The 24,696-nt window shown below is 39.6% G+C and overlaps 1 protein-coding gene across 1 annotated transcript; it reads right to left on the reverse strand.

Annotated features, from left to right (window-relative positions):
• Positions 1-804: 804 nt before the first annotated feature.
• Positions 805-24,465, reverse strand: LOC311036015 (uncharacterized protein; the record flags this gene model as incomplete). Its single annotated transcript, XM_084044540.1, has 7 exons — positions 805-11,388; positions 11,479-11,639; positions 12,849-13,002; positions 13,795-13,908; positions 14,459-14,560; positions 16,014-16,063; positions 24,411-24,465. 7 exons carry the CDS (start codon positions 24,463-24,465, stop codon positions 1,699-1,701), a joined length of 10,326 nt encoding a protein of 3,441 aa, XP_083900666.1. The 3' UTR covers positions 805-1,698.
• Between the last annotated feature and the right edge of the window lie 231 nt (positions 24,466-24,696).

Below are 24,696 nucleotides of genomic sequence, written 5' to 3' on the forward strand. Positions count from 1 at the left end.
AATGCGTCACATTTCTATTTTCAAAGGCCAAAATGTATAGGTCTGAAGTGGGTAATGTAGGCCTATGTTTGTAATACTAATCTAAATCTACAAAGTAACTAAGGTTTTCAAATAATTGTAGTGGAGTAGAAGTAAAAGTACTGAAAATTGGAAATACACCACTAGAGTAAATACCTCAACATTTTACTTAAGTACAGCACTTAAGTAAACTTAGTTACTTTCCACCACTGGCAGTGAGAGTGATGCCACATAATTGCCCGACAGCAGTCTTCTACGGATAATGTTGATTCCTTGTGTTTGATTATAAGCGATTATATCTGTTTACTTCTCAAGTCTTATAGCATATAGCCTACAACCTGTATGCTTTAAATTGCAGATGATTGTTCAACTAGCCCACAGCAAAGGGCTCAGACTCGAAATTGCAGACAGTTCAGGCAGTCAACGATGGATTGCATTGCATAAGGAGGCCATGAATTCAATTATTATGTACAGTATAACCTAACCTGGTGGTATGCATGGAAATGTTTGTCTATGAACAGATTTACTTAGTTTGAGAGGAGCTATGTCTACCCCTAGTGACAAAATGCACATACTACAATGGCAATGATTAAATGCAAAACAAATACTATTAAGGGACCATGCCTTTTAATACAACTCTTAAAATTTAGAAATTTGACAAACAAATGGATTTCATAAGATTTATTTATTGACTATAATTTTGCAAACACAAGTTTAGGCTGCATCAGAGTCAGAATACAAATAGGAGCAATTAATCAAAGAAACTCCAAAGAAGTCATTGTTGGAATCTATTTACAGAACTTGTCGATTTCCCCCACTTTTTTACAGTAATATTGGAAGAGAGTAAAATATTGATACGTTTTCTTGTAGCAAATTAAATTCTAAGCAAAGTTTTAATCAAAATATAGTTGCATCAATATACTTCCTCTATTTCATTACAAGCTATATGAGCATTGCATTTACATTATCTTTCCACATTTTAGCAATAGCAACAAGATAATCTTGAGTAATTCATACACATATGCATTTTATGGTGATATAATGCACAATATAGGCGTGCTCAGTCTATACTAATTTTCACAAGGACATTGTTGTAAACATATTTTCCGGAATGTCTGATTCCTCAGTAACAGTGATTGAAGATTTGATCTCAATCTTCACAGTTAAATGATTTGCCAATTTGCATGATCTCATGAGTTAAGAATACAGTTAATTAAATGATCAGTAAACACCCTAAAATTACAGACATAATTGGTTATCAACCACAGTCACACCCTACTTCAGCACTGTATTATAAGCAAGGGTATCAGGAGGCCTTCATGAATGCTATGTGCATGAACACTCAACATATAATATTTACAACTTGATTACATTTGTAATGTGATTTGTATTACTTTTTATTCTCTTTACAGGTCTACAACATACAACCAAGGCTTGACATAAACACTAACTGACACTAACCAACATCCAAAACACTGGTAAATTTAGCCTGTGGCTGGAAAAGGCTTTCAGTTATACTTGGCACTGGCAGGTTGCCAACTTGTGTTTATCACTCTCTTCCACCCTAAAAACACATTTCATTTTATCATTTCAATGTCTGGTAAAATTCAGAATGTACTAGCCACCAGGCTGGTTGATGAGTAATTTATTTGCCATCAAAAGCTGATTACATGATGAACCTTACTTCTTACTTCCATCAAAAAACTTCATTTTCTCTGCATGCACTGTTTCTCTCAGTCTCAGTCGTGGGATAGAGGATGCTGTTTGGCCTGAGATGGGCCCAGTAGAGTCTACTCCAAACACACTTGTAACTTGTTTAGTTACAACAACTGTTTCTCTACTTTCACTTGATGATTGCCTCATTACGTGTCTTTCAACAACCGTTGTCTTGCCACTCATATCCTTGGTTTCTTGTTGAAAGGACATCCCGCCAGTTGATTGGGCATGGAAATGTGTTAGTGGCATGGTGCGCTGTGCTTCCGGTGTTGCTTGTATATTTGATGTTACGACATGTATTTTTCCAGATTCCAGCTTGAGAGTATCCAGTGATGAAGAGGACGCTTCAGAGGACAGAATAGTGACTTTCTCCGGTAAATTAGGTTCCACTGAGGCCAGCTCAGTCGTGGTTGAAGTAATGATGTTACTGAGCATCTCTCCGAGCCCCAGCATCACATTTGGGTCAGAGAATTTCACTGTTACCTTGGTGGGTGAGGATAAAGACAGGCCAACTTGTTCACTCATCACTGCGGAGCTGATGTCAGCAAAGGCATCAGATGACTGGATTGAGTAAGTTGTACTCATATCTTCATCACCTGTGTCACCTGTAGGGCTCTGTTCTCTCTCCAGTTCACCCTTTTCTGTTATCTTCTTCTCAGGTTCTGATGGGGACGACAAAAAACGTAACCAGCCGCCCTTCACAGGACTTTTTCCTGGTTCTTGCTCAATATTTGATTCCTTTTCCTTTGTCAATGACTGCTTCTTGTCTTCAGTTGTACCAAGTTCCTCTGGCGATTGACTAAAAGTAAGCTTAGGAAATTTAAATTTGGTTTTGCCTTTTATTTCTGGTGTTTCAGCCCGCATCTCAGCAGTGGATGGATCAGATATTTCCTCCTGGGAAGGTATGCATTTTTCATCCACTTGCTCTTTTGTTGGAACATCAAATTCAACATCAATGGACTTGAGGATCTCTCCAAATGATGTTAAAGTTAATTTGGGTGATTTCCCTGGTCCTTGTGGCTCAACTTCAACTTCCAAATGACCGTCTTCACATTCAGCATCAACATTAGAATCACCCTCAGGTGTGCCTTTTAGTTCCACATTTAACTTTGGAAATGCCCCTCCAAATTTAGATAGCTTCAGTGTCGGCATTTTAAATCTTGATGGTGATTCTTCAACATTTTTCTGTTCAATTTCCGTCTCAGGTGTTTTAATTTTCAAGTCAGATTCTACCTTTCCCTCTGGAAGAGAAACATCTACTTTTGGAAGTTTGACATCAACTTCAGATTCTTTGGTGACATTTGAAGAAGCTACTCCAAATTTAGGCAGGTGTAGTGTTGGCATTTTGAATTTCGATGGTGATCCTAAAACATTCTTCATTTGAACATCTATCTCTGGTGATTTGATTTCCATTTCAGGTTTTTTCACAACCACTTCTCCCTCTGGAATAGAAATGTTAAGCTCTGGAGAGATGACATCATCTTCAGGGGGTTGAATGCTTGACTTAGAAAAAGAAAATCTGGGTAATGAAAACCTTGGCTTTTTCATTTTAGCATCAATCTCTACAACAGGTGCCTCTGGTATCGAGATAGCTGCAGAAGGTGCTTTCATTTCAGCCTCTGGAAGTGAGACATCTGCTTTTATTTCTGGTAATGCAACATCAACTTTACCTCCCTGTTGAGGAATGTTAAACTCTGCCCCATCAGTGACATTTGAAGAAGTTACTCCAAATTTAGGCAGGTGCATTGTTGGCATTTTGAATTTTGATGGTGATCCTTCAACATTCTTCACTTGAACATTAGTTTCTGGTGGTTTCATTTCAATTTCAGGTTGTTTCACAACCACTTCTCCCTCTGGAAGAGTCATGTCAAGCTCTAGAGGGTTAACATCAACTTCAGGGGATGGAATGCTTGACTTAGAAAATGAAAATCTAGGTAATGAAAACGTTGGCTTTTTCATTTTAACATCAAGCTCTACAACAGTTGCCTTTGGTACTGAAATGGCAACAGTAGGTGTTTTTATTTCAACGTCTGAGACTTCAAGTGCTTTAGCTTCTGGTAATTTGATATCAACAGTGGGAATTTTTACTTCTGCACCATCAATATTAATTTCTTTCTCCACTTCAGGTACCTCAGCAGTAATATCTGGAATAGCAGCTCCAAATCTAGGTAGTTTGAATGTTGGCATTTTGAATTTTGATGGGGATCCCGCAGCCTGCTTTGCCTGAACTTCAATCTCTGGAGTTTTAACTTCTACCTTAACATAAGGGTCTTTGGTTTCAACATTTGGGAGTATGACGTCTGATTTAGCTTCTGGTAAGGTAACATCTACTTCCACCTTGGATGAACCGAAATCTATTTCTGGGGCTTTTAATTTAGGCAATGAGATGCCAAACTTTGGCATTTTAAATGTGCTTCCTTGCCCATCTACTTCCACTTCAGTTTCTGGAGCTTTTATTTCCCTTCCAGGTTCCTTCACTTCTACTTTCCCCTCTGGAACAGAAACATCTACCGTAGGAAGATTTACATCAATTTCAGGGGCTTGAACACTTTGTTTTGAAAATGAAAATCTTGGTAATGAAAACATTGGCTTTTTGAACTTGGCATCAAATTCTGCAACAGGTGAGTCCTCTATGGAAATGCCAGCTGAAGGTTCTTTCACTTCAACCTCTGGAATATGGACTTCTGCTTTGGCCTCTGGTATTGTGACATCAATATGAGGGGCTTCAAAGTTCACATCAACATCTGGACCTTTCATATTTGGCTTTGAAAATGAAAATCGTGGCATTGACCAGCTGGTCTTTCTCCCCTTGTTATCATCTTCTAATGTAGGTGCATCTGGTAGAGAAATTGAGGCAGAGGCATCAATGGCTTCAAAATCAGTGAGTTTGACTTCTGCTTTAACTTCCGGTAATGTGACCCCAACCTCTTTCTTTTGTAAACTTAAATCAATTTCAGGTCCTTTCACTTTTGGCATTGAGATGCCTAAACTTGGCATTTTGAACTTGCTTCCTTGTCCCTCAATTTCTAATTCACTTTCTGGTGCTTTAATTTCCATTTCAGTTTTCATCACCTCTACTTTTCCCTCTGGAAGATGAATATCTACCTTTGGAGCATTGACATCAACTTCAGGTGCTTGATTACCTTGCTTTGAAAATGAAAATCTTGGTAATGAAAACCTTGGCTTTTTGAATTTGGCATCAAGTTCTGCCACAGGTGAGTCCTCTATGGAAATGCCACCTGAAGGTTCTTTAATTGCAACCCCTGGAAGACTGACTTCCGTTCTGACCTCTGGTAACGTGACATCAACTTGAGGGGCTTCAAGTTTGACATCAACATCAGGAAGTTCAACTTCTGCTTTGGCTGCTGGAAGTGTAACATCAGCCCCTGGAGCACTGACATCAACTTCAGGTACTGGAACAGTTTGCTTTGAAAATGAGAATTTAGGTAATGAGAACCTTGGCTTTTTCAACTTGGCATCAAGTTCTGCAGCATGTAGCTCCTCTATGGAAATGCTAGCTGAAGGTCCTTTGACTTCAACATCAGGGAGTTTGATATCAGCTTTAACCTCCGGTAATGTAACATCAACTGCTGCTCCCACATTAGGAATATTAAGCTGAGTTCCTTCTATGTTGATCTCTTTCTCCACTTCGGGTACCTCTACAGCAACATTGGGAAGGGTTGTTCCAAATTTAGGTAGTTTGAATGTTGGCATTTTGAATTTTGAAGGTGAGCCTTCGACATTTTTCACTTGAACATCAATCTCAGGAGCTTCAACTTCTACTTTAGCAGAGGGGCCTTTGACTTCAACATCTGGTGGTTTGACTTCTGTTTTAGCTTCTGGTATTGAGACATCAACATCTTTCTTTGATAAACTGAAGTCAATTTCAGGGCCTTTAACTTTTGGCAATGAGATGCCAAATTTTGGCATTTTGAACTTGCTTCCTTGTCCATCAATTTCTAAGTCAGTTACTGGTGCTTTAATATCCATCTTAGGTTGCTCCACCTCCACCTTTCCCTCTGGAAGAGAAACATCTACCGTTGGGATATTTACATCAACATCAGGGGTTTGAACATTTTGCTTTGAAAATGAAAATCTGGGTAGTGCGAAACTTGACTTTTTCAGTTTGGCATCAACCTGTAATGTTGAGGTGTCTGGTACTGAAATCGTTGCAGTGGGACCTTTGACTTCAACACCGGAGAGTTTGACCTCAGCTTTAACCTCTGGTAATGTAACATCCACATCTTTCTTTGACAAGCTTAAATCAATATCAGGTCCTTTTACTTTTGGCATTGAGATGCCCAGACTTGGCATTTTGAACTTGCCTCCTTGTCCATCAATTTCTATTTCAGCTTCTGGTGCCTTAATTTCCACCCCAGGTTCTTTTACCTCCACCCTTCCTTCTGAAAGAGAAACATCTACCTCTGTAGGATTAACATCAACGCTTTGTTTTGAAAATGAAAATCTGGGTAATGAAAATCTTGGCTTTTTGAACTTGGCGTCAAGTTCTGCAACAGGTGAGTCCTCTATGGAAATGCCAGCTGAAGGTTCTTTCACTTCAACCTCTGGTATATCGACTTCCATTTTGGCCTCTGGTATTGTGATATCAACCTGAGGAGCTTCAAATTTGACATCCACTTCTGGACTTTTAATATTTGGCTTTGAAAATGAAAATCGTGGCATTGACCAGCTGGTCTTTCTCCCCTTGCCATCCTCTTCTAATGTAGGTGCATCTGGTACAGCAATTGTTGCAGAGGGTTCTTTGGCTTCAATGTCAGGGAGTTTAACTTCTGCTTTTATGCCTGGTAATGTGACCTCTTTCTTTTGTAAGCTTGAATCAATTTCAGATCCTTTTACTTTTGGCATTGAGATGCCCAGACTTGGCAGTTTGAACTTGCTTCCTTGTCCCTCAATTTCTAATTCACTTTCTGGTCCTTTTATTTCTATGTCAGGCTCTTTCATCTCTACCTTTCCTTCTGGAAGGTTAATATCTACCTTTGGAACATCGACATCAACCTCAGGTGCTTGAACACTTTGCTTTGAAAATGAAAATCTTGGTAATGAAAACCGTGGCTTTTTAAACTTGGCATCAAGTTCTGCAACAGGCGAGTCCTCTATGGAAATTCCAGCTGTAGTTTCTTTCACTTCAACCTCTGGAATATCGATTTCTGCTTTGGCCTCTGGTATTGTGACATCAATTTGAGGAGCTTCAAAGTCGACATCAACTTCTGAACCTTTAATATTTGGTTTTGAAAATGAAAACCGTGGCATTGACCAGCTGGTCTTTCTCCCTTTATCATCATCTTCAAATGTAGGTGCATCTGGTAGAACAATTGTTGCAGAGGCATCTTTGGCTTCAATATCAGGGAGTTTGACGTCTCCTTTAACTTCTGGTAATGTGACCCCAACCTCTTTCTTTTGTAAGCTTAAATCAATTTCAGGTCCTTTCATTTTTGGCACAGATATGCCAAAACTTGGCATTTTGAATTTGCTTCCTTGTCCCTCAATTTCAAATTCACTTTCTGGTGCTTTAATTTCCATTCCAGGTTCCTTCATCTCTACATTTCCCTCTGGAAGAAGGATATCTACCTTTGGAACATTGACATCAATTTCAGGTCCTTGAACGCTTTGCTTTGAAAATGAAAATCTGGGCAATGAGAACCTTGACTTTTTGAATTTGGCATCAAGTTCTGCAGCAGGTGAGTCCTCTATGGAAATGCCAGCTGAAGGTTCTTTCATTGCAACCTCTGGAAGATGGACTTCTGTTCTGACCTCTGGTATTGTGACATCAACTTGAGGGAATTCAATGTTGACATCAACATCAGGAAGTTTGACGTCCGCTTTGGCTTCTGGTAGTGTAACATCTGCATCTGGGACATTGATGTCAACTTCAGGGACTGGAATACTTTGCTTTGAAAAGGAGAATCTTGGTAATGAGAACCTTGGCTTTTTCAACTTGGCATCAAATTCTGCAGCAGGTTCCTTTGTGGAAATGCTGGCTGAAGGTTCTTTGACTTCAACATCAGGGAGTTTTGCCTCAGCTTTAATTTCTGGTAGTGTGATATCAACTGCTGCTCCCACATTAGGAATATTTAGTTCAGTTCCTTCAATGTTGATTTCCTTCTCTACTTCAGGTACCTCTACAGTGACATTTGCTCCAAACTTAGGTAGTTTGAATGTTGGCATTTTGAATTTTGATGGTGAGCCTTCAACATTCTTTACTTGAACATCGATCTCAGGAGCTTCAATTTCTACTTTAGCAGAGGGGCCTTTGACCTCAACATCTGGTGGCTTAACTTCGGTTGTAGCTTTTGGTATTGTGATATCAACATCTTTCTTTGATGAGCTGAAATCAAATTCAGGGCCCTTAACCTTTGGTAATGAGATACCAAATTTGGGCATTTTGAACTTGCTTCCGTGTCCATCAATTTCTAATTCAGTGTCTGGTGATTTAATTTCCACACCAGGTTCTTTCACCTCCAGCTTTCCCTCTGGCAGAGAAACATCTGCCTTTGGATTTTTTACATCTATATCTTTCTTTGACAAGTTGAAATCAATTTCAGGTCCTTTTACTTTTGGCATTGAGATGCCCAGACTTGGCATTTTAAACTTGCCTCCCTTTCCTTCTAATTCAGTGCCAGTGATTTTTGCATCTCCATATTGACCTTCAGTATCAATGCAAGGTGCTGAGGTGGAAACTTCAGCTTCCACTTCACGAATTTTCAAATCAGCTCCGTCAATTTTTATGACCTTTTCCATAACAGGTGCATCTACAGTGACATTTGGATGACCAACTCCAAATTTAGGCATTTTGAAGGTTGGCATTTTAAATTTTGATGGTGAACCTTCAAGATCTTTTACATGGACTGCAACTTCTGGAGCTTTGGCATCTACTTTAGCCAAAGGTTCTTTGACCTCAAGTTCTGGATGTTTTAATTCTGTTTTAGCTTCTGCTAGCGTGACATCAGCATCTTTATTTGATAAGGTGAGGTCAATAGCGGGTCCTTTTACTTTTGGCATGGAAACGCCAACACTTGGCATTTTAAACTTTCTCCCTTTTCCTTCAAATTCAGTGTCAGAAGCTTTCACATGTATAGATGGACCTTCAGTGTCAATGCTGGGTGCTGAAATTTCAGCTCCCCCGGTAGGAAATTTCACATCAGCTCCATCAATTTTGGTAATTTTTTCCATTTCTGGTACTTCTACAGTTACATTTGAAGCAGTTGCTCCAAATTTGGGTAGTTTGAAGGTTGGCATTTTGAATTTAGCTGGTGAACCTTCGACATTCTTCACTTGAACTTCAGTTTCTGGCGATTTGATTTCCATTTCAGGTGATTTCATCTCCACTCTCCGCTCTGGAAGAGACACATCTGCCTCTGGAAGATTGACATCAGCTTCAGGGGATTTCATGCTTGGTTTTGCAAATGAAAATCTGGGCATTGAAAACTTTGGCTTTTTTAACTTGGCATCAACGTCTAGTCCAGGAGCCTCTGGCACTGAAATGGAAACTGAAGATGCCTTAACATCAGCCTCATGCGGTTTGATTTCTGCTTTGGCTTCTGGTAAGGTGACTTCTAAATCTTTCTTTGACAAGCTTAGATCAATTTCCGGTCCTTTGACCTTTGGCATTGAGATGCCAAGATTTGGCATTTTAAATTTGCTTCCTTTTCCTCCACCTTCTGCTTTTGCACTTTTCATATCTATACATGGTCCTTCAGTATCAACACAGGGTGCTGTAATGTCTGCTGTGATGCTGTGTGTAGGAATTGTCATGTCAGCACCAAGAATCTTGATGTCTTTATCTATATCAGGGACTTGAATGAATCCTATCTCAGTTTTTGACTTATTTAGATCCTGATTTATTTTATTGCTTTTTTCATAATCTTTTTGCTCAGAGACATTTCGTTTAGGTAAGTCTATTCCAATGTCAGGGAATCTTATATCTGGTTTTGCAATTCCAAAGCTTGGCATAGTTAACTTTGCCTTCTTGGATCTTTTGTCTGTTCCATCAGGACTGGTCAGATTCAATGTCTCGGCTTGGTCATGCTCTGCAATAGATTGGAAGCCCACAATTTCCATTGTTTTCTCGGTTTGTTGTACCTGATGAGTTCCTTCCTTTCCTGGTATAACAATGTATTCCATTTTATTGAGTTCTATTTTGATTTCACTGTCACTTTGTTTTTCTTTAGCTTCCTTTTTTTCCACTTTGGTCTCAATAATGGCTTCTAGGGAAGTAAAATCTTCATGTCTGATCTTTGGCAGTTTGACTGACTTACAGCTTAAAATGTCTGAAGATACTTTTATGTCAGATGTAAAATGGGCGTCCTGCTTTGTTTTGGCATCTAAGACTTTAGTTGGGGTTCCTGATGGGGTTTTCACTGTTATTCTGTGTGCATTGGCATCTATCATTGTAATTTCTTCGGGAATAGGCATTCCAGAGGTGTCAACTTTAGGCAACTTAAATCCAGGCAATTTTGAAACTGCCTCTCTGACACTGTCCACATCAATTGCCATTTGGACAGTTTCCGCTTGAAGTTCTTCAACTTGTCCAGTATACATGAGGTTAGGCTCCTTAATTCCTCTGAATTTTGTCTTCTTTGTTGATGCATCTTCCATACCTGGTATCTCAATATCCTCTCGTTTGGGAAGCTGTGTTTTTAAAAGGTTAGCATAGGGATCCTCCATCGCTCCTATACTTTCCTTTGTAACACAATCCTTAACATTCACATCCATTTTCTGAATGGTGTCTTCAGTAGCTATGGCAGTGAGGCCTACACTAGGCAGTTGGAATGTCTTTGTGTCTTTCTTGTCTTTGCTTCTCTTTGGAGATTTCTTTAGAAGCCCCAAATCAGACATGTCAAGAGAAAGGTCCACTTTAGGCATACTTATTTCCATATCAGATGGCCCAGTGTTAGCTGAAGGCACTGCTGAACTGTCATCGGTAGTTACTGTAAGTAATTTGATTTCGGTTGGCTCTGTTCTTTCCATACTTGCCCCCAATGTCTTAAGCCTTTTCGGTGAGGATTTTACTTGTTGCTCTTGTTTATGAGATTTATCTTTCCCCATAATTCTTACTTTTAATTCAGACCTCTCTTTCTTCTTTGATTTTGTCCCATCAGGAGATCCCTTAGCAGGGGAAAGTTGTTGGTCTGCCAGAGTCACCATTAGATCAGTTGTTTTCAAAGTGCTGTCCAAACTGACGAGTTCCCCTTTGTGTTGCTTTGTTTCAGGTCCAGTCAACTTTTTATCCTTCATGTCAGAGGTTTCTATAGCATCCAGATTTTCAGCTTTATAGACTTGAGTTGTGTCTACTAAGGTGCTCGCAAGGTGCTCAGGTGAATGTATGTCTGATACACCTTGATCCTGGTCTGGAGGTGTGCTGACACTGCCCCTCTTTTTCAGACATGAAAGCTTTACTTTATGCTTCTTCTTGCCCTTGAGAGCCTCCTGAGTTTTGATTGGTGACTCTGTGTCACTTGTAGTGGGGCTCAGCTCAAGCTTTCTCTGCTCATCTGCCTCAGAGGAGCTGTGAGACCTCGTGAAATGCTTCTTCTGCCCTTTGCCGAATGAGGAAAACTTTGGCCATGAGATGCGAGCATTGCTCTGTCTTTTTGTCTTCCCTTGCCTCCTCATTACTGGAGAACCTTCTTCTTCCTGTTAAACAACGAAAAACTTTAAAGTAAATTTTGAACCCCAAGACTACTTATCACACAGAGTCAGAGGATGGAACAAAGGTATAGTTACATTGATGACATCAGGTTGGATGACTGGTTCGTTCTCAGACAATTCCGGCTGCCGTTTCAGACAGAGCTTCACTTTGTAAGCCTGGGCGTGTTCCAAAATCTGGAGGGCATCCTCATATGTCACGTTGTCAAAATACACAGTGGCACTCAGAATCTGATCACCTGTGTAAACAAGAGGAACATGATTCAAAGCCATATACCCTACAAAGCTCCCAGTCAGTTGATTTAATTTCCATAATGAAATCAGTATTCAGCGTGAAATAGTAAATGCACCGCATGCTTTCTATCCATCAGCAAAATATTTCTTAACCAGTTGTAGTTATTCTTGTTTTAGGTTTGGTTGAGTTTAGTCCTGTGCTTGTGTGTATGTTTGCTTAAAATATACACGAGCACATGCTCAACCATGTTGAACATACTATGTAAATTGTACACTGTACATATTGTATGAAACTATAGTTGAGATTAATTAATTACACACCTTGACAAATGCTGTGCTTTGAATATTTGTCTCTTTACATTTTGAGATGTTTAGCTTTTGCTGAAATCATTGCAATATAGTTTCTAAGTAAATCCTATCATGGTTGCATATTTATCTGCAACCTAATACTAACTACAAGTAAGACGCGCGAACGCTGGAAGCGAACGCAGCTCGAAAATATTGTATATTTACAGACTTTGTGTGTGTGTGTGTGTGTGTTTGTGTTTTGACTGTATCTGCACTCTGGCGCACTCTGTTGGCCGCACCCAGGCAGTGCACTGCACACAGACACACACACACACACACACACAAGCCGAGCAGACTTTCATAGTAAGCTCCACTTGGGCGGAGGCCTCCTTCCGCGTTCGCAACTATCAAGTACACAAACCAGTGGACATGGTTTGGTAATGAGCCTGTGCAGCATATAAAGTGCAAAAGGGGACTAGTCAACTAATTGCAATGCATGGCTTGAGCAGTCAATTCAGTTAACCCATTAATCACATGAACCCTAGTGTCCCTATTCAGGGATGAACGTTCTGCAACAATAGCAGATCTAGAAGCTCACAACACACAGTTTGTAGATCAGATATTTTCTGATGTTTGATGAAGAGGGGAAAATGGGTCTTAGTTTAGACCCCTGATGGACTCTGGTCAACAAAGTATATAGGGTTTAAGTGGTAAAACTATTATAAATAAGAAAAAAAATAAAAGCTATATTGCAAACATTGTAACAGTATTACCGTTTCACTATCACTTATCAGCTTAAGCTTAATTTATGCTTTTTCACACGACGGTCGCCGAAAATAGCCGACCTACCAGCTCACAGCGTGTCGTGTCTGCGACGCGTTGTGAGCTTGTAGGTTGGCTTTTTTAAGGCTTTACTTATGGCTTACCTTCTTTCACACTCAGGTTCTTTGAGGCAGGTGACTCAGGCACCACTTGTTTAATGAAGATTCCATCCTTTCCCCCTCCGCCAACAACAAGACCATCCGCACATCCATCTTCTGCTGTATTCAGTATCACCCCCGACTCAGGGCTGTGAACCTCCTGCAAAGGAATGAAACCAGTTAAGTTAAGGCAGTGGTTCTCAACCTGTGGGTCGGGACCCCCAGGGGGGTCCCCACATGATTTTTTTGGGGGGTCCCCAGATGACAGTGAAGTGACAATTTAATTGTCACTATAAAAACTTGTCAAACATTGGCCAAATTGTCAAATAACAAAAGAAAGAGGCAAACATTGTGAAAATAGCCAATCTACAAGCTCACAACGCCTCGCAACGCAAGGCGTTGTGAGCTTGTTGATCTGCTATTTTCACAATATTTATCTGTGGAACGGAATCAAACTAAATTGAATGCCTCAACTTCTACAATTCCAAGTGCTTATCAGGGTGGGGGGTCCCCAGTTCTGATGATTTCCCCCAAAACAGGAGAGGGGAACAGACCAGGACCTCCTGTCTCCCCATAGGAACCCATAGGATCCCACTCTAGCACACCTGCAGGAGTACCTGGACCTATGTGTGTGTTTGTTTGTTTGTTTGTTTGTTTGTTTGTTTGTTTGTTTGTTTGTTTGTTTGTTTGCGTGCGTGCGTGCGTGCGTGCGTGCGTGCGTGCGTGCGTGCGTGCGTGCGTGCGTGCGTGCGTACTTGTGTTAACAAATCACTCTTGGCAAATCACTATATCATTTCAGGGACAAACAATGACTTGGTACTGTAGTCAGACCAACAACATTACATTCGTCTCCAGACAGTGTTCCTATACATTTGACCTTATGACACATACACACACACACATGCGTGCGTGTGTGCGTGTGTTCAGAGAAAATGATATAGGTATATCTGACCTTCAGTTTACTCATCTTTGGAGTGGAGCGCTTGTCAAACAGAGACCCAAGCCCAGCCTTTTTGCTTTTCTTTCCACTACCTCTTTTGTGAGGCGACTCATGCTCTGCGTCACCCTAAAAGAAATACAATAAACAACATTTAAATACCTGACCATAGATGAGTTCATTCAAAAATATACATGTTATTAAGTGAAGCTTAAAGGACCACTTCACCCATTTTCAAGCTATATTCATATGATTGCTCCTCACTAATGCTCATTATAATTTTGTACCATTTTGCCTACTTGCTTGGTCTACTGTCCCACAGCACTCCTCTGAGAGACCGAGTAGACGAAAATGGCACCATATTATAATGAGAATTAGTGAGGAGCAATTATTTGAAGATAGGTTGAAAATTGGTGAAGTGGTCCTTTAAGCCTGATTTTAAAAAGAAAGATGACTAAACAACTGAGAATATATTCTCGATTTAAAACAACAGGACAGATAATTACACATTAGAGTTGCACATAAGACGGTTACAATTTCCTACCATTAGCTACCATATATAAACAGGGATTAAGTGCCTTGCTTTAGGGACCCAGCTTGTAACCGATTACATTAATTTCTGTAAACAATGACCTTCTGCCTCTCAAAAACTGATTATTTGTGAAGTGGTGCTCCGTACCTCCCTGTCACTTTCTGCGTATTTTTCAGGGTAGTCTTCAACTGGAGACGATCCTTGAGGACGTGGTCTCTCTCCCTCTATGTGAGACGGCTCGTCACATATCTGGAGTGTAGATCAATGGTCAGTGAACAATTCCACTCTCACATCGTCATAACGATAGTTACTTACATTTTTAGCATGCAGATATTTTCTTTAAAGGGACTCAATGACATTTGGATTTTACTTTTATTCTGTGGAACTTTGCACATGAATAAAAGCACACCCTCCTTTTACATTAGATCATATAAAACGTTGAATCCATATTGTTTAACTGGATCAAATATTTTATATATATATATATAGGTGCATACAGTATAAAACAATTTGTAAGCAATAGGGTCCCACCTAATTCCAACACACTTTGCTAGTCTGGGATGGCTCAGGGTAGAATACATGGTCAAGCAATTAAAAATGGGATTGGTGTTTAAGTCAAATACCCTCATACCTGACTAACTACTTCTCCAAAGTGAGTGACACCCACAGCCACAATACTAGAGGGAGCGACAACGATCTGGTACTACCCAAATATAGAACAAACATGGGAAGGAACATTTTCATTCTACTACAATGCCACCAAAATGTGGAATGCCCTGACACCATCCCATCTCTCCTGTAGGAGACTCAATGGAGACTCTTTGAGTCCCCTACCAGAGACTCGTCCGGTCATCAAATTATTGGCTTAGGAATGCAATAAAAACAAAAATAAATCTCCATGAATTCAATGCTTCATGGGGTGTGTAATTGATAGAAAATAAGGATTTTTTTTGGGTGAACTACTCCTTTAGAAAATGTGTATCACTCACTGGCTTCTTTCAAAACAGGCCTCAAAAACAATCTACAGTATCAGGAGACTACAAGGGGAGGTAAATGCAATGTTCATTCACTACCGATATTTTTCTTTTTCTCCTTTGTATAAAGTGTTTTGTATTTGATATGTATTATTGTGTTATTGTTTTTTATACTATGCTGATGTGATGAATTGAATACATAGGACCACAATGGTAACAAGTCCCCAGGACTTTTTTGTGTTATCCTTTTAGCCAGGGGCAAAGATCTGCCTTGAAAAACTGCGGATTTTGTTAGTTTCCTTTCGGTTTTTGGTTACTTTATTTCGGTTTTAGGGTTAGGGTTAGGGTTAGGGTTAGGGTTATGTTATTTAATTCATATTTTTGCCTGCTTTTACTGATTTATTATTAAAAAATCAATGATTTTAACATTTATTTTTATTATTCTAAATGACTTAGGGTCCAATCTGAAGCTAGGGGAGGACAAAGCCTCCCCCGGGATTTGCGCACCTGCTTTTAGCCTTTTATTTCTGACTAATAAAGTATTCAATCAATCAATCAATCAATGCACAGTGCATCCAATGAGGATTCCCAACAAGATGCAGATTTATTTTACGTAATTATCCTTGAAAAAAATCTTGTTCCCTATCAGTACCTTCTAAGCTAAAGCAAAATTACAGGCTAAGGTATTCAGAGACATTTGACTACCAAGGATGGATCAAGTCACTCACCGAATCATCTTCTTCCCCAGTCTCCGGCCCTCTCAGCCTCCGGCCGGCTCCTGTTCACACACAGACAGGAAAAAACATACTCTTAAGTTATTGTGTCTTCCATCTGTGTGATTATGGTATTAACAGCTTTCAATCTGGCGTCCCTAACTTTGGCAACTTCGTGTCCCTAATTTTCCCCAAACTTCCCCAAATATTTCAAAACAATTTAAAACTTTCAAAAATAGCAGATCTACATGCTCACAACACTTCATGGCACAAGATGGGCTTTTTTCGCTATTCCATATGACAAAGTATAGGGCTGAAGTGGTTAAACATAATGTTTTCCTACTTTGCAGAGGAAACCTAGTAATCATTTACCTGATATGTCACACGGTGCTGCATTGATTAATTTAGTTTAGTTTATAGTACAGGGTTATTGCATTAGCTCTAGGCTAGATGAGCCAGACAAATTCCATTTAACCACTTTCAACCTGACGTCCCAACATTAAATTGCAGATCCACAAGCTCACAATTCAGCGCAGCTGAATGAGCTGATGAGCTTGTAGATCAGCTATTTTTGAATAGCAAAAGTATAATATAGGGCTGAAGTGGTCAAAGGAACAAATAATGATGTTGATATAAGTATACTCTCATAAATAATTGTCATTTTGCCTGTTTCTACACAATCCCACACAATATAAAATGATTTTATTATGAATAAAGTGCAGGTAAAGACTACTACTAAACATCTTTCATTATGATGTGTTTGAGTTTAATTTACTTGATTCAAGCAAGAATGCGATGTAGAAAATGCTCATGCAGTCCAAAGCACGTGAACTGGGAACTATTCATAGTTATTTATCTCAAAATATTCTCTGCAAAGTAAGCTAGAAATCTGCCCCATCCAGCTAAAGTTGTTTTGAGGCTCCTCTGAGACACTGGAGCTGAAGATGAGACTATTTGGAGTTCTTCCTGGCAAGATTTCCCAGAGGGAACCTGTTTCCGCAGCAGACTGTTAAGTGATCCTCTCTATTGATCCTGAGATTTGACTTACAGCTACTTTGCAGCCTTGAGGGCTGTGGAGAGGGAATGTATTTTTCCAAATGAATCCGACCAGCCAATGTGATAGCTACTAAATGTATGGCTGTCACATAATCTCACATAAATGTAAATCTTTTGATCAACCATGCACAGTTTTATATGCATTGCATCACAACTGGCAAATGATTATGTGCAAACATGTCGAATGAATTGAATACAGAGATTCCTTTACCAAATCAGTGGCAAAACAAAGTGCTACCAACAGGTCACAAAATTCTCAAATCACACTACTACTGCTTTCTCACCGCTGACATCGATAAATTCTCCAGAACACAAACTGTAAGCAAAACACATCCAGCTGCTGACATGGTTCAAATTGCAATTAGGTGTAGGTAATGCCGTACCTTTACAGAACAGTGGCCCCACTGTGAGGAGTTTTCACACTGAACCCTCATTATTCCTCTCTGACACACCACAGTCTAGTGTTGTGAAACTGAATAATGAAAATTGAAATATCTAAGCCACCTACATGCAGGAGTCAAGTGTTGTGGCAATCATCACCATGTTATCCCAGCACAGAGTGTCCAAAAATAACCTCAACTACAAGGTTTAAGAGGGTATCAGCACCGGTAGGTGAGCGGATAGCCTATTAACTAAATCAAAATGCATAATCGAAAAGTCCCCAGTTTGATTATGGCTGGAGACCTCTTGTGTTGCATGTCCTTCTTCCACTCACTGTCCTCTGTGTCTAGCTTTCTCTCTACTATCATACTTAAAAAAAAATACATGTTTAAATAAATAAAAGTAATATAGTTTTAGTGGTTATTCAATAGTTCTAGCACAAACAACAACTCACCTGCACGTACTTACTGTCCCTCGGTAAAATGGCTAAATCTTAGTGGCACTTAGTCCTATCTCTACAGGCTTGAGTGCACTGCCAAGTGGCTAATGTGATTTGTACAGACAATGGTCTGCTTCTGACGGACAAACAAGGCGGGACACAACATAGTCAGTCCTACTTTTAGTCTGTAGTCCATTTACGGTAATACTACTTTCTGTTACCATGCTACCTTGTTTGAACATTTGAAACTTGAAAGCCATTCTGAAGTTCTGTTCCTGCTATACATTAGCATCGTTTCATCCTCTATGAGTCTGCTAATCTATACTGTAGCTGCAGGCCATTAGTTGTTGCATTGCACTGCATTATACTGTAGCAGTGTCAGCCAGTGAAACCTGCTGTAGAATGTCTGTGGTTAGATGTGAAATCAGAGATTGTTGGAGCCAGAATACATGATCATTACCAGGTATACAAAATGTTTGAGTATTTGTCTTAGTGGCATTAGAACAGAGACACAAATTTACTTTCAGTATTTTCAAATGTATACTGTATAGCTTTCTGCATATTGTATATATGCAAGACATGAAGCATACAAATACATTTCACTCTACATATAGTTTCAACATACTACACATTTACTAAATTCTACTACACACTACATTCACTAGTGCACTGGACAATATAAACAGGACTGTGCAGACAGTTTCACCAATGTAAAGTGTGCTCTATGTGGCGTTTTATCTTGTGACATGGCTTGATAAGGTCACACCAGTCAGTTTGCTTGCCTGTCCAGTACCTGACCTAAGCCTGGCAAAGCACATGTAGAAACTCCTTTACCTAATATTTGTCATATGGGTGCAGTGCAGAGGGTTGATAAGGACTCTCACTCTTGACCAAAATTGTCGAAATGAAATCACATTGTAAAACAATGTACTTATTTTAAACATCGTTTAGTCATTGTATGACTGTGAAGGATTAGATGTACGTACAATACATGATTCTACAGTCATCTCTTGTCCTAATAATTAGGTTAGGGTAGGTAAAGTTATTGGTCTCAGTAAAGAAATTTGTTTTGGACCATTAAGAGTAGTTCATTCCATTTCATAAATCTGATTGATTAACAAAATTAACAAAACATTGTAACTGCAACAATTTAATTGTCTACCATTTATATAAAAGGCAGTACAATAATGGCATTATATTAATAATCTATTGTAATCACGCAATCCTTAGTATTTTTTTAACTGTACAAATACAAATCAACAAACAATATATAGAACAACAAGCTAAAACGTATTTTTGAACCTGTCTTAAGTGGATAATTGTATCAAGTACAGGGCTTTCACTGATCTTTTCTATGACAGTTCAAAACAGGGTAGATCCTGAAGTGTTTTACAATGCTAATCCTGTAGGTTCATATTTGGGTGCAACTGCAGCAGTGTATTTGGGTGTGGCATATCCCTCCAAGCATGCCTCCTGTACTAATGTGTTGACGAATACGGTCTGTATTCTATTGGTTGCAGCTGTTGAGTTTGGGACAGTGCTTTTACACAAGTCAGACAAGGAGATTGAAATACCTTAATCCTTAAATTACTGCAAAGCTCTCATATACTAGGATGAAACTATGTTGCCACTTGCCTTTGTAATGATTTATATCCATTTGTTTGTTACTTAAGATTTCCTGAAAGTATTTATCTACTGTATCTGGTACCACACATTTGTAACTAACCAGCCTTCTGCCAGTTCTCTGACATAACCAGCTCCAACATGCTTGCTGTTACAGTGTGTACTGTATGTAGTTCTATTTGCCCAGTACGAGGGAGGCTCCCTTAAGCTTGTCAGTTAGCTAAATTAATATAATACAGTTGATTACTTGTCCTTCGCTTACAGGGAACCAGGATTTGGATTCTGACCATTTTTCCCCGTATTACAGACACAAGCTCCATTCACTAGAGGCAGTTTGTTTGTATCCCAATTTTAATACGATTTGAGCCACGGGCAAAAAGAAAAAAAGAAGGGGTAAAAACGGAATTAGATTTTCTGCACAGATTATGTGAACATGGGACTGCCATGGCGCATGCTTTCAATCTAGTAATCTGGAACTAATGTGGAAGGAGTTTCATCATTGCTTTGGAATTACAGATTTGAATCTGCCCCTATTCCCATGACATGACTCCATACCAACAAAATATTGTTGGAAACCTTGTATGTCCAAAACAGTTACTTATCAGGAAATTGAAAAAAAAAAAAACCTATGGATGTGTTCCAATGGATCCAATGAAGTTATTATTCAATCACAAGCTCTTGTTAATACTTCTCATTAGCTAAATATTTACCAAACGACAGATCTTTTTTAACCACTTTAAACCTGGCATCCCTATTTTGGGAATGTTGCATCGCTTGTAGATCTTTTGCTACTTTTACACAAAACTCTTGTACGGCAAAGTATAAAATAGGGAATTAATTTATGAAAAACGTAAATAAATCAAATATGGAGATACAAGTTTTCTGCCCGACAGCGACGATGTACAACCAATACTGTGTGATGATACTGAGTCATGCAAATAATTTGGAGTGATTGTTTGCTTGGAGTACCAGACGAGTGGGATTTACAACATAGGGATGAGTCATATAGGGTGTCAAGTAAATCACAGGTTAATTTAAATTGTAGAAAAGACTTAAAGGCATAGTATGTCATTTAGCCCAATGTTTACAAAATAAAAACATATATATTTTTTTGTACCAATTATTTCCCTCTATACCAGCAGTCTGTTGTTATGTAAACATACAGCAAAGTTACATAATGTACTATGCCTTTAATTAAAAATGTTAATAGACTTTTAAATGCTTATCCATGATTGCCTTCCTACCATTCATTCATTGCCACCTACTACAGTGGCTCTCAAACGTCAGTGACCCCCAAATTGAATTAGGCAGTGGACCCCCATTGAAAAGTTTTTGTGTCAAGAGAAGATTATTGCCTGTCTGCCTGCCTGCCTGCCTGCCTGCCTGCCTGCCTGCCTGCCTGCCTGCCTGCCTGCCTGTCTGTCTGTCTGTCTGTCTGTCTGACTAACTATCCACGGCCAATCTGGGAACCTCTTTCGGTTTAAGAATAGTGTTGTTGACCTCTGGGAGCAAGCTTGTTTCAATGCCTGAATAACAGCTAATTAGGCTTGGCCACACCCCTTTAAGCACCTTTTCAGCTTGATTCCTGCTATACTGTATATCATGCTATATAGACCTACAGTATACATATCCTGCTATATATATATCATATAACCTATAGCTTCAATCCAATTATCTAGCGATCATGCTGACAGATTTTCATTGCAATTTGAAAATCTGTCATGTTGTTTTATACTCTTTTAACTACTTAACCTTTTACAACTTTCTATTTTATTCACTTTCATTAAGTAAAAAAAATGGAGAGTCAAATAACTATGGCAATAGAGATTGTGACAATCTGACGTAACAACGGCATTACAGTGTCAATGTGACATTATCAACATGACGTGAGAGATTCACAGGGAAGCTCTGCCATTATTAGACCTTGGTGGGATTAGTACTCTCTGTAGGTGGGGGCATAAAAGTGGAGAGTGAACCGTATGATCTGAATAGTCATTCTCATTCATTCTCTCATTGGATAACTTCTAGCCACTGAAATAATAGTGAAGTTAAACTGTTCTTCACTTTGTTGCGGACCCTCTGGAATCCCCTTAAGGACCCTTGGGGGTCTGCAAACGCCACTTTGAGAACCATTGCAATAAATACTAAAACATACAACTCTAAATGGCTAAATGTGCCGCTTATAAGAATTTGTGTTTGATTATATAATCACGTTTTTTAATCAACGAACTAATCAACGTTCTGCGCTATAGGCTCTATTCACAGCAGCCATATTATGAAGACATTCACAGGTGTTACCAATGATACTAATGAAGGCTCTGTTCCATTCTGGTCACTCTGTTACACCAGTGGGTCTACAGTTGGGGTCCAGGGACCCTCATGGGCTTCCAAATGGCCCCTTACAGGTGTGTAACTCTGAGAGTGTACAAATGGAACCAAATGGACCCGTAAGGGTCCATTTGGTTCCATTTGTACACTCTCAGAGTTATGGGGGTCGTGGAAACCACTGTGCTAGACTAAATGGAACAGAGCCTTCATTAGTATTGGTAACACCTGTGAATATCTTCATAATATGGCTGCTGTGAATAGAGCCTTTTGGTCTGGGTTGTTGACAACCACATGTTTCCTCTGCTAAAAATGATATCGCCAGCTGCTTCTTTTTACCTGACAGTGAGGAGTTTTGCGCTACATCCCAGTTCCACTCCCTGCTTGAACAGGTGTCCCAAGGAGTTGGTAGTGCAGTCATAGAGTGCAGTGATAATAAAGAACACCCTCCCCTACGGGTTTGTTGGAGTGCCCAGGGAAAGCCGGAGGCACTGCAGGAACTTTTCCCCTGCACCACCGATGCCCTATGTCTAATAATATTGATTTAAAAGGAGGATTCATCAAATACAAACATTTGCTATTCATGTATTATTATAATGGTTAAGATATCCGCATGAACAGGTTCCACTGCAGAACTGTTCAGCTTGACATAAATCTCAGTTTCTGGCAATAAATAGGCTACCTCTCTCTCTCTCTCTCTCTCTCTCTCTCTCTCTCTCTCACCTCCCCTCTGCTTTCTGCCCCACCTTGACATTTGATATGTCATTCTTAACACCAGAAAAACGTTGTCTTTCTGACCTTGAGCTGCTTGCCTATAACAGCTGAGCACCATTAACATGCATTTGCATCTTCACGCAGATTATGCTCAATAAACACAGCTTTTTTGAGAGCTTCAGACAGATGTTGACATAAAGCGGTAGGTGACAATTTTCCAGTTGAAACCTTCCTTAAGCACCAGTTAACATATTATTCTTAAATGCCATCAGTAAGAAATGGTTATGAAATGACTCAGGTTTGCTAAGTTTGTTTAATGGATTTACCATTTTTGTCATTTAAGCATTTCTGGCACTCCTCTCCTTCCCCTGCATATATTGGCTGCATGTCATGTTAGCAATGGGAGAGTTAATGCTCATTTCACTGTGGTGCTTGGTGTAAATTACACTGGATTAGACCATTGACTAAACACTTCAAATCTGAATGTAATGAAACAGGGAAAATCAAAACAAAACATACTATCCAGACTCCAGCATTGAATCTGAAAACACAAAATAAGTGCCAGAAAATACAGCAGTAATAATCAGTGCATACAGTATCCACACCCCAGAGCAGGAAATGTGAGACGAAAGCTTAATTTATTTTATACTTGGACGTGTAATAAGATAGTCATTTGACAATAAGAGGAGGTGACATGTAGACAAGTTGGATGACAGTAATTATTTATTATGGTAAAATATTTTGAATTCATTTGTATGCCAAAATGTAAACCAAAGCTTATGTACAACTTATGTTCACCTGTACTCCGGATTTATGGATTTCACTCTACATACATATACATATTTAAGAATCAAAGAAAAATAATATGAAAACTGTATTATTGTTGATTTAGGCCTATTTAATCCCTTTCCATCTGATTACTGTAAAAACATAGAATATAATAAAATAATTTGCTGTGTCATGAATATTTGAAGAACCCTGCAAGCTATGATATGCTGCAACATGACGTAATGTGTAGTTGTATATTAAGATATGAATCAGTTTATGTTTAAAGTTGTTAATTTGCAGAACCTTTCCTATTTCTGTAGGTAATGACATTATTATGGCAAGCTTGGTAGTTTTACTGATAGTCACAAAAACTGTGGGGCAGTTTGTATTCATCCAATTTATCACACATTTCAGCACTGATATGACACCAGTGCAGTTTTTCAGACACATTTTCAAAGATTGAATTTAATGTTTAGTTTGCGATGTTTTCTACACTTTTACAATTACTTGGATGATATTGTTTGTATACGTTTGATCTTGCCAAGAAGTTGTGTCTATCTATGCCTGTTCGCCTTTAGTCACATCCTTCATCCACCTGTTTCAGACATTGGCAAAATAAAAACAAACAAGCGCAGAGCAGCCTGGGGAGGATGACATCTCCAAACCCTCCCCTTCTCACTGCAGACACACCCAGCACGCACTGCAGCCAGCAGGTCAGTAGCACATCCCAGCATCAGCACCAGCCCCTCTCTCTCTCTCTCTCTCTCTCTCTCTCTCTCTCTCTCTCTCTCTCTCTCTCTCTTTCTCTCTCTCTCTCTCTCTCTCTTTCTCTCTCTGTCTCTCTCTCACCCTCTCTGTCTGCCTTTCTAACCCTCGCACATACACACACAATCTCTCACACCGCACCACTGAACCCTGGTGCTGAATCAGTGAATTGTGCTGAGCAAAACAACAGAAACAGAGGCAGCGTGAGAGGAAGGAATAACAGAGAGACAGCAACCCAAACAGAAGGAGACAGCTGAGAGAACAGACACAGACTGAATATATAAAATAAGGAGACAGAAACAGAGACTTAAAATAAGGAGAATAGAAAGGTATATGCCAACCCGTGCCTTGAGAGGCATGCCAGTTGGGGAAGGCCAGGTGGAAGCAGTCACACATGATGGCAGGCAGGGGAGTCCTGGTTGGTAGTTGTGGTTGCAGTCGTAGTTGTGGTTGTGGTGATGAAGATGTCCTTGGACCAGCCTGGGGAGGAGGAGAGGGGGGCTGCTGGGAAGCTCAGGCCTCTTCCCTAGCAGCCTGGATGAGCGTACGTGTGTGTGTGTGTGTGTCTGTGTGTGAGTCCTCTTTAGCCAGTCGTAGCAGCAGCTCAGGCAGGGATGAGTCGCAAAA

This window comes from Gymnoscopelus microlampas (genome assembly GCF_963454915.1).
Source record: "Gymnoscopelus microlampas genome assembly, chromosome: 20".
Lineage (NCBI taxonomy): Eukaryota > Metazoa > Chordata > Actinopteri > Myctophiformes > Myctophidae > Gymnoscopelus > Gymnoscopelus microlampas.